Source organism: Parus major, chromosome 10 (assembly GCF_001522545.3).
Source record: "Parus major isolate Abel chromosome 10, Parus_major1.1, whole genome shotgun sequence".
NCBI classification, from domain to species: Eukaryota; Metazoa; Chordata; class Aves; order Passeriformes; family Paridae; genus Parus; species Parus major.
The window spans coordinates 10067871-10082232 of record NC_031779.1 but is presented as its reverse complement, the minus strand read 5'-3'; the positions used below and the strand labels follow the sequence as shown (position 1 = coordinate 10082232).

At 40.0% G+C, this 14362-nt stretch overlaps 2 protein-coding genes across 3 annotated transcripts; both read right to left on the bottom strand.

The window, feature by feature from the left end:
- Positions 1-780: 780 nt before the first annotated feature.
- On the bottom strand, positions 781-4800 carry C10H15orf48 (chromosome 10 C15orf48 homolog). 2 transcript variants are annotated; one of them, XM_015638360.3, is made up of 4 exons: positions 3891-4039; positions 3472-3560; positions 2640-2700; positions 781-2001 (listed from the first exon to the last, which is right to left on the bottom strand). In XM_015638360.3, exons 1-4 carry the CDS (start codon positions 3930-3932, stop codon positions 1933-1935), a joined length of 261 nt encoding a protein of 86 aa, XP_015493846.1. In that variant the 5' UTR covers positions 3933-4039; the 3' UTR covers positions 781-1932. The 2 variants fall into 2 exon arrangements, with proteins under 2 accessions (XP_015493846.1, XP_033372983.1); XM_033517092.1 differs by lacking the exon at positions 3472-3560 and having other exon boundaries at positions 1950-2001; positions 3891-4800.
- Positions 4801-5776: 976 nt separating this feature from the next.
- SPATA5L1 (spermatogenesis associated 5 like 1) lies at positions 5777-13206 on the bottom strand. Its single transcript, XM_015639484.1, has 8 exons — positions 11905-13206; positions 10686-10871; positions 9914-10078; positions 9214-9423; positions 8577-8804; positions 7569-7703; positions 6794-6919; positions 5777-6127 (listed from the first exon to the last, which is right to left on the bottom strand). Exons 1-8 carry the CDS (start codon positions 12979-12981, stop codon positions 5975-5977), a joined length of 2280 nt encoding a protein of 759 aa, XP_015494970.1. The 5' UTR covers positions 12982-13206; the 3' UTR covers positions 5777-5974.
- Positions 13207-14362: the final 1156 nt, after the last annotated feature.

Below are 14362 nucleotides of genomic sequence, written 5' to 3'. Positions count from 1 at the left end.
GGGTGTGTGATCTTTGGTCAGGGCGAGGCGCACAGGTGAGAATGCTTTGGATGCGGTGTCAGCGCACGGCTGCGCAGGGGCCATTACTGCGATGGCTGCTTCCTGATGGAGAGAGCTTTGGGCAAACAAACTGCCTGCTCCCTGTTCACATCAGCACCTGAAGGGCAACACTCACCAAGTCCAACCCCAGTGCCCAAGGCCAAGCCAGAAGCATTGCTTTTATTTCCATTTCAGCTACACTTTTTATGGGATTTCATTGTCCATGTGCTCACGTATGGGCAGGGATGTGCCAGAGGCTTCAGACAGCAAATGAAAACCGTGCCATATTCGTTTAACCTGAAAGCTTCTTTGGGAAGTGTCCAACACCAAGTAGTGGCTGGATTCAGTGAACCATTCCCATTACTCTGTTTTTCACAGCTAGTCCTAGGGACCAGGACCAGCGACTCGGCCACTCTCTGCACTAACACAGACAAATGCAGGATGAACTATTTCCTTCAACAGTTGCATCAGGCCCCTCTGTATGTTACTATTTTCTGCAGAAAGCCACCACTGAAGTAACCAGACAGTGCAGAACTACAATAATAGCACCTTGTGGCAGAGAAATGCAGAGGGTTAGAAGGAGAAATGCTGACACTGGGGCTAACACATTCAAAGAAACCGAAAGACGCAACACGGCTCTCTGATAACCACACCACCCAGAAGATCTGAATATTTTGATTTCTTATATTGTGTGAAAACCCGCCCCAAAAAATCTGTATTAATAAAGAAAACCAGAACAGCTTACAAAGCAAAACAGTTTTATTACCAGAGCTGTTATGCTGCAGGATATGGTAAGAGAAGCAACAACCTGTGACTGACAGCAGTCACACTGCTTAATGTGCTACTGGAAACATCACTGAAATGTGGCTAAATACAAAATGAACTAAAAATTACTTGCACTTATTTTCCCAATGTTGACAGATACTTAGATCATACTATTTGTAGCCAAAGAAAGTGACTTACTGAAGAACAAAATCAATTAATACACGAACTCAGAGCACAGCACTTTGTTTTTGCTACAGTCCAGTAGAAATATGGGAATACAGAGAAATATAGTAAAATATTTTCTGTTTTAAAATACTTAAAACTTTCATTCCTCAGCACTGTATTTTTTCTATTTCTATGCTATTCAATCTTCTTGTAATGTCATTCCTTAAAATGGAAGCTAAGGACTTATTCTAAAGACTAGTAGTTTCTCTTACTCTAAAACATAAATGCTGCTGAGTCATCCTTACTAGATAAACAAATATTTATGCAACGTTAAGATTATTTCAAGTTTCAGTATTTGCAGCACATTAGTTTTGACTTAATCTGTCCCCACATCTAACATTGACAAGGAATGCAAGGCTACTTTATGACCACATTTGCTGGCATACAAAGACCTCCTCTGACTATGACTTTGGTCTCTATATAACATTGAAATACAGAATAGAAAGCAAGGACAACAGGAATCCCAATTAAGAAAGGCTTATGGGCAATTTAAATGAAATGTATAAGTTTAGAATTTATTTTATTACTAATTATTTAGAATTTATTACTAATTAATTAGAATTTATTTTATTACTATTAAACTAATGTATTTTGAAAGAAATCCTGAAATTCTATAAAAACTATGAAGGCTTTTTAAATTTATAATTACCATCTGAAGACTCAAAAAATTTACATCAAATGCTTATTGAAAATGAATATTTTGAGTCAGATTTTTGGACTATGTGGATGCTGTATGCCAACTTCTAAAGCAACATGAAACTCCTCATCCAGAGTCAAAAAAAATGTAGGGAGACCCTAAAAATGTAGCAGAAGCATTTCCGCACACTGATTTCAGTAGTCAAGTTTGTGCAGAAGTGATTCCACTAGATTCATAGGGTACCTTTTTGAGGCAACAGAAACTTCTCACTTCGTAAGTTTTTTGACCTCTTCCAGCTCTTCTATAGGTTGCCACTGCTGATTGATTGTTACCAGCTGAAAGAAATGGAAAATATGAAAGTTAGTAGGATCCCACTGAGCATTTACTCCACTCCCACATCCCCCCATATCAAACATAAACTTATTGGTGAAGTTCTAGTAGCTTTCTATTTTCTTTTCAGAAACATGCAACAGATGACATAAAAATTTGTTGAACACAATCACTTAGATATTAATTAAATAATAATAATGCCAAAAAATTAATTTTTCCTTATCCTAAGTGCTCTATTAAATTAAAGTATTTTTCCTTCAGGCTGTATTCAATACAGCCTCAATTCTGTAATTCAGGAGAAAGGTAAGGGTAAAGAGCACTTCCTCTATCCTCCAAGTTTCCACTGTAATCAATGGAATTGAGTAAATGGATGTTTGGGGTGGGAATTGACATAGGACAACGAGCAGAAGTATGGTATGAATTTAAGATCAGACCTACAGTGTAAGAGCTGAATCCCTATCTACATCATAGGGTGAAGACATAAAGTAATGAATGAAGCACTTGTTTCCACTTTTAACTAGATATACATCAACTTTACACTTACTTTCTCATTTGTATTTTGCTAGTTCTTACACTTTAAAAGTAGTGATTCATTGTGTTGGGAATTTATGCTATTTATACATATATTATATGTACAAATTACCTTCTGAGGCTTGGCAGGATCAATAGTTTCCCATGGCTCTGAACTGCCAATCTTGTGAATGCTTTAAGAGAAGACAAAACAGGTTATTATGTTTTAAGGTGTGCCCTTGCATACATTTTCATATGAGCAGCCTATTGTCAGTAGAGCTATTCAATTAAATAAGGAGCTCCCTAAAACACAAATTCCCAGATTTGGGCATTATATTTTAAAATCTGGATAGGAATCAATGACGGCTTGCTTTATTTGCAGCTTCCAAAGCACCAAGCAAGCCACCCCTGTTCACATATCATTATGAGGGAAGCAAGGTGAAAAATCAGAACAGAATAAAGACACAAAGTAAGGGGACTTTTACCCTGACAATTAAAATGCCTATTCCAATCACTTTAAAATAAATAAATAGACTCCAAAAAGCTTTAAGAGTACAGGATTTCACTCCAATTATCAGCCAAGCCATTGGAATACTATCTTAAGTTAGTACTATCAAACACTGTTCTTTATATACAAGTCGATAGCCTGGTTGCAATCTCATCTACCTATCAGATTATATTAAATTCTTGATTAGAACATTTAGAACTTATACCCAAAGCAAAGAAAAAATGTAATTATTAAATCAAAAGTTGGGAAATAACTTGGATTACACTCCAAATTAATTTTCTCACTATTTACAATCTGAAGATACTTTAGTCATTACCAGTACTCCCAGTACTCTGGAACACATGCCTGGTGCCTTTTATTTTTTTTTTATTTGTGTGTGTATGTAAAACATTATGGTCAAATACTCGTCTGAATAAAAAAAGTTAGGGTAAGCTTCAAGCACTAAGGTTTTGCTTACATCACGTCAGATTTGCTGAATAGGGAATAGAGACAAAAAGAGAACGCCCCAGCTGCTGCCAAGGACAATATTCCGGCCAGGGGAATGAGCTGAAAGATAAAATAGAAAAAAGAGCTGAACCTACGTCCCAGCTACAGACCCACGAGTAGGGGAAGCAAGGGTTACACAGAACTAGGGAGGGATTACCTGTTCATGTATATTACCTCTATATTACTCTTTACACCACTTCACTATTAATATCTGATTTTCACTTTTACCTCTATATTACCCCTTCTCCACATCTCACTTTCCATACATGAACATTACGCGGGTCCCATTTCCTCGGGAAATCAAGTGGCAACCCCCGTGCGGTCGCTCGAGCCCTTCGTATCCCTCCCCGCGCGCGGGTACCACGGCCCCGACCCCTCAGGCAAACTTACTTCTTTTTTCGACTTCAGCATGTTCAAGATGCCCTTGGCCATGGTGGCGGCGGCTGCGGAGCGGCACAGGTGTCGGCGGTACCGCACCTCGAGGGCGGCAGGAGGGTGCAGGCGGTGCCGAAGCCGGGCCCACCCCGCGCCCTTCGAGCCCCACGGCGCTGAGGGGCCGGGACAGCGCGCCCCCCAGCGGCCGGCGCGGAGCGGCCCGCGGCCCGACAGCGCCCCCGCGCGGCCCGCAGGTGCCACAGGGAGCGGCCGGACAGAGCGGGATGGGACCTGTGCCCCTCCCGCGCCAATTCTTCTCTCTCCGTGACTGCAGCGCAAAACTCAGCTTCGGCATTTCTCCTTTGTCTTCGTCCCCTGCGCCAGGCAGCTGCCCCAAGAACGGGGTATCTAGGCAAACGCCCGGGTGACGACCGAGCCTGCCTCTTCAGAGCTTGGAGAGGTGCCTATAGTGACCAAAAGAGGAGCCCAGTGTCACCATGTCCCCTTGTGCTGCAGCAAAAGCTCAACCCAGGCCCAGGTTCTCGTCATACTCTTGTGTTCCACAGCTCCTATCACTTCCCAATATCCCTGTCTAAGAAAAACTACCAGGGCCAGGCTGGAGGTGAGAGCAGGCGAGTCCCGTACATTGGTTTCTCGCCTTCTCCCTCGCCCACTGGAAAGCAGTCAGAGGAAGGACAGGCTGCCTTTACTGCATGTTCTGCTCACTCCCTGCGGCAAGGAACACACCTGACAGGGCACAGTCAGCTCAGCTGGTCCTTCTAGGGAGTGTGGAAAATTAAGCAGCAGCATTTTTAAGGCAAAGGAGCTGGCAGCATTTTACTGTAACAACTTTCAGGTCCAGCAATTCCAATGTAAATTCAAACACGGTAAAGCAAAACAGTTTTCATACTTTTTCTCAGCACTGCTGCTGAGAAACCTTTGTGTATTTGGGAAGGTCATGAGCGCTGTCTATTTGTTGCCACCAATAAAACTACACGATGGTCCTTTCTATACATTGGTGATAAAAGCCACCAAGCTGTAGGGCAGTTTTTTGTACCTGAACCCTCTCCTAGGTTACAACAGCTTCTACTACTGCCTTTTGCTCTCTTCAGTCACCAACTGCCTTGGAACTTCCTTTTGTGATCCATCTCACTACAAACCACTCTCAGTGCAGTCCCTAGTTCAGCTGTTACAAGAAAGAAGTATTTGTTAATGGGTTTTTAACTTCTGAACCTCAGCTAAACTAAGGAACTGTCTTTGACAGTGCTGTATTTTGTTCACAAGCATTTTCACTGGGAAAAGGAAAAGAAAATAAAAAATAATAAAAAACTTCCTACTCTGTTACATACACGTATTACCGATTTCCTTAGAAGTGTCTGTGTATTTTAGAAGGCAACCTACAAAAATGTATTGACAAGGAATGGTTGGGTGGGGAAAATAATTCTGCAGAAATTGTCATTAAGCAAGCTCCCATTTCTAAAGAAGAAATTATTATAGTTTGATTACATGTTATCTGCTTACTCAATCCAAATGTTTGTACAGTAAGCAGTAACTAATGTAAAATTAGTCTCAAAACCCCTGACTTCCAAACCTGGACGAAGGAGTTAAGCAGTTACAACCCTTTCACTTGCCATAGTATTTTGGAATCTGCATGTAAAAAAGTAAGCCTGTAGATAGGCACATATAAAACACCTCACATTTTATACAGAATGAGAGTCTGTCCTATTTAATTTCCTGAAAGCTTTTGTATTTCTTACATATTTGCTGTCTTTTGGAGACTTCACAACGCATTTTAAATTTCCTTATTATGCCATTTTTGTATTTAAAATACTGTGGAACAGCTTAGTGTTACTATACTACTACTTTTATCTAAGTATCTCAATTACTTGTTTCATCAGAGGTAAACCTACCCAAAGCAAACAAGATTTTAATTTATTATTCATTATTGCAATTACAGAATTTTCCACATGTGATGCTTTACTGTATTTCATACACCTGGAAAACTACAGTAAGTACAGTATTAAAAAGCAGGAAAGATGCAAACCTTTTCAAAATCTTTGTAATATATTTAAAAATACTTATGCCGCTCCTTTTTAGATTCAAGAGGCTAATTCTTGATTAGAGAATTTTTCATAAAATTCCAAGTCTTTTATGATTAAAGATGGTTTTACAGTCTTCAACGATTTCACAAAATGTTCCTGTTTCACAGCAGTTGCTTCAAGTCCATTCTCTTGCAATGCCAACAAAGCAGCCTTTAAAAGAAAAAAAACCCAACTACTTAGACCTTATCATGTTTTAAATTGCAAAGAATACTGCAAGTATTCTAAAATATTTTACAGGGAACAAAGTGTTAGTTAAAGCATCTGAAAACAGCATTGTATAACTTACAGTTATTTAACAACATATAAAAATCCACCTAAGGTTACCACAACATTTTCACTCACTTTTTCTGTCTGGATTAGACAATACATCTCTTATCACTTTTATATTTGGATTTTCTTAGTTTCTAGTCTTCTGTCTTTTATACAAGTCAACTCAAATTCTGGATTTCTCTTCTCTTTTTTTTTTTTTATCTCTAGCCTTGACAGTTGCTAATTTCAGCTTGCAGTACAAAGAATGCAGTTCACCTAGATGTGAGCATGGATTAGACAGGGCCACATGAAAGAAAAGGTAGTACAGTTCCTAAACTTCTGGTAAATTATCACAGACAGACTTTATTCTTATTTGGCTCTTTTATTTAAAGAATGAACCCTTGTTCAGTTCTCCTGTTTTAATAATTTTCTTTGGATTTTCAATGTAAACAGGGAAAGAACCTATACTACAGATGGCTTAGTAACATCTATGAGTTAGCTCTCTTTTTTTCACTCAAAGCTGTTTTTTAGAGTTTATTTCATGGATGAACCAGGAATATTTCTTACCTCCTTGCAAAGATTTTCAATATCAGCTCCAGAGAAGAGGTCTGTTAGGACTGCCACATCTTGTAATGACACATCAGTATCTAACGGAATTTTTTCAGTGCAGATTTTCAAAATGGAAAGTCTTCCCTGTAAATTGGTGCATATTATGCAAGAAAACGAAGCCAAAGAAACCAAAAATTAGTCTTTCTCCAAAGCAGTACCAAACTTGAAATCAGAGCCAAGGAAAATCCAGAAAAGTACCAAAACTGTCTGGTTTTGGTGGAAGAATAGAATGCTATTAATGGAGGTAACGCACTTCTGGTTATCTCATATATTTAAGGTCTGTTACTCACAGTCACTCCTTGCTTCATGAAAACACAGTATTTTAGGCTGAATAGGCCCGATTTGGCATGCTTTGGGTCAACTTTTTTTTGTGAAGTTGAGGACAAATAGCTATACTAACCTTGGGAACAGTACACAAAAAATATCTGAAGCAAGGACAGACAACTTATTTTGGTATTTCCTGAATTGTAGCTTGATTTTGTAAACACACATTTTCCCTATTTTCCATATGCAATACTATAACTACTGACACCAGTTAAAATGTTACTGGTGTTTAAAATACAAATATTTGTATTACTTTTAAAATTTTTTCATTGTATCTTGAATTTAGTGACTGATCTCCAGTGAAACACCCATCACTTGTTAAGTATGTTACAGGAATATTCGCCCTTTGCTCCTAAAGTATGCTGGCAATTAATATCCCCCTTTAAAGCCATTTATGGATGTGTAATACCTTCAGATCTGGAGGTGGAATATAGATCATCTTGTCCAGCCTTCCAGGACGGAGCAAAGCATCATCCAACATATCTGGTCTATTTGTTGCAGCAACTACCATGAAATCTTTGTTCAAAGTTTCCTGAAACTCTAGCTAAGTAAGAGATCATGTAAACTAATTAGTGCAACATGGCTGAGATAAATATTATCAAAATATATTAGTTAACTACTAATGAGAAGAGGGGAAGGGCAAAAAGATCACGTAATTTAACATATAGTTATTTTCCCTTCAATATTAGTATTTTATCTCTCCTGAGATTAAAAAATGCCTTGGTGAAGGGCAGATTACATGACGAAGAAATATAGTTATTATCTGCCTTGGCAATAAATAAAGACTTTTCTTTGACCAGATTGTAACAAAGAACTTTTTATATGCAAAAAATTCAGTATCCTACAATTCTGGAATTGTTTTCTTTATTATTCCCCCAAAGAGTATCATCATAACAGGAAATCTATATACAAAAAAGCTAAACATTAAATGTTGTGAACAATTCTGACAAGTGAAGGTACAAGTTTTTGTTTAAATAACTAACTGATCATAACTGCTGCTTTTGTATGCATTATGTGTGAGAAAGTACTGCAAATGAAGTAGAGGAAGTACATATAAAAAGTAAGCTCAGGGAGGAACTTAAGAGTAAAAACAGCACGATCAATCTAAAAAATTACTTTAGTGTAGAGAATAGGATTTTTGTGTCAGAAGATGAACACCCAACTAGTAATGCACATTAGTCAGTGTGGGTATTTTGTTCAAACAAAGCCTCATGAGGAACAGTGTATGTAAAAACAATCAGCAGCCTATATACACTATCTTCTAAAAACTAGTAATTATGACAGAGTAAAAGAGCTTCTTGCATGTTTTTGAGTTTGAAGATTTTAAGTTTAAAATGTGAATGTCAACAACTAAAATTTTTGAAACAACTGGACAGGACTTCTCATTCCTCCTATACAGAAAAGGGAGCATAAATACCTTTCTTTCCTCGTCACTTTGTTCTTGACACTGAGCCTCAAGCTGTAGCTTGCATCCTCTTCTTTCTGTAACTTTCAGCCCAACCCCATCCAATTCATTGAGAAGAACAGAAAGAACCCGCTCTGAGACACCATGGCCAGTTCTGCAGTGTGCCCGAGATCCCAAGATTGATTCTATCTCATCTAGGAATATTATTGCTGGAGTATTTGCTCTCGCTTGGCGAAAAACCTTTTCAATGAATGTTAATAAAAGAAAACATTAATGCCTGCATTCTATCAGGTAAGGTGAAAAAAGAATCCCACTTACATATACTCTGTATTTTACCTAACTTTAAAGGTACATTTGTAATGATTCTTAAGAGCTGTTCTGGCTTACATTGACTATTGGTAAATTCTGCTTATTTGTATTCCTAAATGACTGAAAACAAAAGGCTATAAATACTTCCAAAGTTTAACACTGGTATAATTTTAGGGATGGATTCTCACTTTATCTACATGTGAACCTGTAAGCCATTTCTATTTTACAATGAGATGAGAGCTCTATCATCTTTTCAACAACAAAATTTAGGTCTAACTAATACTTTACAAAACTGAAGCAAAAATGGACTACAAAGCCTTACACAAATTAAAATGTGTACCTGAGACAAAATCTTCTCTGAATCTCCAACGTAAGGTGAGAACAGGTCAGCACCACTTACAGAGAGAAAGGAACAGTGACAACTTGTGGCCACAGCTTTCACCAGTGTGGTTTTGGCACAGCCAGATGGCCCATAGAGAAGAATACCCTTGGGATGAGACAGGCCCATCCTGGCAAATGCCTCAGGAAATTTCATAGGCCACTCAATACTCTGTCAATACATAAAAAAGGGATTAAATTCTTAGTAACAATCAATAAAACTGCCAAGCACATTATTTCTTCATCTTGATACAAACATTAATTGGAAACCAGAGAATACTGATTTAGTCTTTCTTCATATAATGCCCCCTGCTTAAATTTTCCACTTGAAACAGAACTAAAAACAATCCTGAAGAGGTAAAAGCCAAGAGCCATCCCTGGATAAATATTCATGAATGGACAAATTATCTGGCTACAAGTTAAGTATTTCTCAGCTACCAGAAACATGCCTATTTCCCCATGATATTACTATGCTTGGTGGTGATATCTTGTGACTGCAAGATTTCTAACTTAAACATTGTAATAACACTGCAATAATGTTAAAAATACAATTTATAATCAGGTAATTTGCAAGAGAAATAATTTTCATAACACAGCATACAAAATACCATGGAGTACATATTAGAAATTAGACATTTATTTGAATTAGTTTAATACATTACCTGTTTTAACTTTAATTTCACATCTTCAAGACCACCAATTTGCTCCCAAGTCACAGGTTTACACTCTGTTAGTCCAACTGCACTTCGAAAAGAGGATGGTTGAATTTTTTTAAAAGCTTCTTGGAAATCTCCCATATTAATCACGGTTTCACTTTCAGCTGAATCCTGAAAAAAAAACAGATAGAGCATATTAGCAACATTTTAATGCAATACTTAAATGCTTTATTAATATGCAAAACACTTCACGTAAAGCTAAATACAACTAATAAGGAAGTCAATTCCTGACCTAATGAGCTTAAACACTGCAGACACAAAAATGCAACATAAAGTAAAATATAACCTCTTTAATAGCAAGTTTTCACACAGGAAGAAAACCAATTTTAACAGAAATTAATATTTCAAAGAAAATTACTATTCCCTAAATTATAGCTCCATTAGGCTAGTGATCTGCTAAATCAAAAAATGCTTCAGGATTAACACATATCACATCCTACAATCTTATGAATAGAAATAAAAAAGTTGCAAAATCCATTTTCACCACACACTGAAGAATGTAACATATCTCAAACAGGCTATAAAATGCCACTATTAAGCAACAGATGCAGTAATAGAACTAAGGTGAGAACTGAAATATGAACAAAAATAACATATTTATATTTACAATATGCTCGGTGTGAGTCTTCAATTTGTTGAGCTTTTCAAGTAAAGTATTAATGAGGAAAGGGTAGTACAAATATTACTGACATTGTTCTTGAGTGATTTGCAACCATACCAAAGAGCTGTGGGACACAGCCTGCATAGCAGCTTCTCTGCAGAGTGCTGTAAGGTCAGCTCCAACATACCCAGTTGTCATTTCTGCCAGCTTAGCCAAATCAACCTCTGCAGAAATGGGCATATCAGATGTAAGCAACTGCAGGATGGATCTTCTCTGTGTAACTGTTGGGGTCCCAATAATAACCTAAACCAAACAGAATAAACAGAGATTTTATGTAGATAATTTGCCATACTCATTTATTTTATAGACCTAGGCAAGCAATTTAGTCTCTGCTCTACATTGGCTACTGAAAATTTATATATACTTATACCCCAACTAAAGAGTTTTACAGGAAACCTATTACCAGCACTATACAAATGACAAGTATTTATAACACTATTTACTTTCCAAGTGAACAGTGTTTATATAGTTGTTCATAAGACACTGACAGATACTGTTTATCAAGTCCCAAAACACTGAAAGAATAATTTCCTTATATCACAAGCACTAAATTAGATGACTATGATAGAAAAAATTAAATAGATAAATATTTATACATTATTGAAAACCAGGTGAAACATAATAATAATAATAAAATAATAATAATAAATAAATAATAGTAATAAATAAATAATTATTAATAATATTACAATAAGAAAATAATGAATATTACAATTATGAAATCATTAAAGAACTTGATTAAACTGGTGACCTAGGAGTGGGTTTAGGCAGGGAAATAAACAATACAAGCACAAACACTGTGTTGCATATCTTTCTTCTTTGGACTACTAGGCTAATGGAAGTTTTCATAGACCCAACCTCTGTTACTGAAACCTGAGTAGGTACTGTTCACACAACAGGTTACTAGTTCTCTGTCACAATAAATTTTTAAGGAGAAATGCACAGATCTTCAATCTAGGATTTAAATGGAAAAAATCCAATCCTGTAAAGCTAAGCAGCTGTAAGCAAACAAAGCCCCTCAAGATCAGGTCAATGTCTTTATGATAAAGAAGCAAAAAAGACCCCTCCCATCCATTTCCACGTATATGGAGCTCTCAGTGTTCAGATTAAAAACACCCAAAACAACCATACCCAAGTTGCAGCAAACTAAAGATAGAAACAAGACACGTGCTCCAACCCTGTAGAATCCCACTATGAACAATGATTAGAAGACAGCCCCCTTCCACCTCAACAAGGAAAGAAAAATGTGAGTGTATGAGTAACAGGATTTATTTACCTCTCTGTCAAATCTGCCAGGTCGTCTCAGTGCAGGGTCTAAGGCATCGGGCCTGTTTGTCGCTGCCACAATGACCATCTTACCCTCACTCCCTACACCATCCAACAGCGTCAGCAACTGAGCAACAATACGATCTTCAGGAGCATTGTTTGAACTTCCTCGCTTTGGGCATAAAGAATCAATCTCATCAAAAAAGAGAATGGTTGGGCCTTCGTTTGACATCTCTCTGCCCTTTTCAAAAACTCTTCGCAAATTCTCTTCACCCTCTCCTGGTCTTGAACCATGGAGGGCTGGGCCACTGATGCCAAACAGATAGGCACCCAGCTCTTTTGCTACTGCCTTTACCATCAGAGTTTTCCCTACACCGGGGGGCCCAATTAATAGCACTCCATTAGGGACAGAAAGTCCAAGCTTCTTGAAAGTTTTTGGAAAGCGGAAAGGCAGATCAATCATTTCTTTCAAAGACTTCCCCACATCATCTAGTCCTGCAACTGAACTTTTTGCAGTGTCTTCTGACAGATGCCTGTACCATTCTAAAGTGATCACCTCCTTAATTTTTATGCTTGTTTGGGGAGTTATCAATCCAGCTTCCTCCTTCAAAGGAGATGCAGATAGTATTTCAATATACACCACAGGATTTTCGGGACTCGGTGCAACAGTAACAACATAACGAGGCAAAACGTATACATTTCTTAGCAGCTCTCTGATTGTCTCCTGTAACACCGCTCTGGGAGTCGACTTTTTCAGCGCGGCGCTCTTGAGGACCACTCTCAGAGTCGCTGTTCGCAGCTGTCGGGAGGGCAGCAGCTGCAGCCGGCCCAAGCTCAGCGAGAGGCCGCGCAGGTCCCGCGCCCTCAGCCCCGCGGTGCTGCAGCTGAGGTCGGCCTGCAGGTACCCGTCCGCCAGGTCGTGCCGGGGCCACGCCGTGCACACACAGCAGCCGCCAGGCACAGAGATCCTCAGCGGGGCGCCGATCCTGGCTCCCAGGAAGGAGAGCGCGGCAGGTCCCAACCGGCACCGCTGGGTGCCCTCATCTCCCGGGTCCAGCGGGAGCAGCTTTAAGACTGCCGCCTCCATTGCTGCCACCGCTAGGGAGGGCAGCAACCCCCGTGCTCTGCGCGGGCCCGTCGGCTCCTTACTCACCGCGCCTCGGCCTCCCGTGGGGCTCCCGCTGTGCCACCGCCCGGCGCACGGCGGCCGCCCGGCACAGCCGACCCGCGGCGGGCGGGACGGGAGCCCCGCGCTGGGGCTGGGCGGGCCGGCGCGGAGCGGAGCCCCTCGCGCGCTGACAGGCGGCCCCGCGCATGCACCACAGTGGAGCACGCGCACTGCGCCCCGCCTCAGCCCCCAGAGCGTCACGGAATAAATCCGGTAGGAATAGAGCTCCAAGATCATCGAATACAGCCTGTGTCCCAACACCGCTGTCTCAACCTGGCCGTGGCACTCAGTGCCACGTCCAGTCTCTCCTTAAACACAGACAGGGACGGTGATTCCTGGTTCATTCGATATATAATCGCCCTTCCTGATAAGATTTTTTTTCCTGATGTACAACATAAACCTCCCCTGGTGCAGCTTGTCCTGCCTGGGAGAAAGAAGCCAAGCCACAGCCTCCTTTCATGGAGTTGTACAGAGCGATAAGGTCCTGCCTGAGCCTCTTTCTTTTCCAGGCTGAGTCCTCTGTGTTCCCTCAGCCATTTTTCATAGGATTTGTGCTCCAGGTCCTTCACCATCTTCGTTGGCATTCTCTGGAGCTGCTGCAGTTCCTCAATGCCCTTCCTGAATTGAGGGGCCCAGAACTGGCCCAGCCCGATGTCTGCCACCTTTCTCATGCCCTGCCTCAGCCCGTCTTGGGCCTTCCCTTTTGAAGGGCTGTCAAAGTAATATCTGTGAGGTGAGTGCTGTGTATAAGAAGAGATTACTTACACCCTCATCTCACAGACAGAATGCACTGACTCCCTTTCTAGTTGCCATCCAGCTTGTTCTCCACAGAGCTGGTCATGATAGGCCTTGTTTGCCATCTCATTTCTTTGCCCTCCTTTTGTCTCCTCAGTGCAGCCCGCTTGTTCGGTGCTTCTTAAACATGATTGCAAATGTTGGGCTTCCCCACTCCTGTGCCCCAGCCAGTGCTTCCTTCTGCTCCTTGTCACCAGCAGTCATGGTTGAATCAGCTGTGGCTGCTGGTTAAAAAAAACGTGGGGAGCCACAGGATTGGCTTGAGAAGCTGCTGATACAAGTAATTAAGACACAGATATTCATTCAACCTTCAGTAAAACTGTTGTAGTATGCATATATTGACATATTCTTAAATGCTTACTTGGCATTTAAGAAAAGTTTTGGTCCCCCACCTTCTTAGATTGTGCCATGAATTGTGCAGTATACTTTTATAAAAACTTTCCAGTTCTGCCAGCATTGTGGACTACAAGATAAAATTTTGTATGTACATGGTTTTATTCTTGAA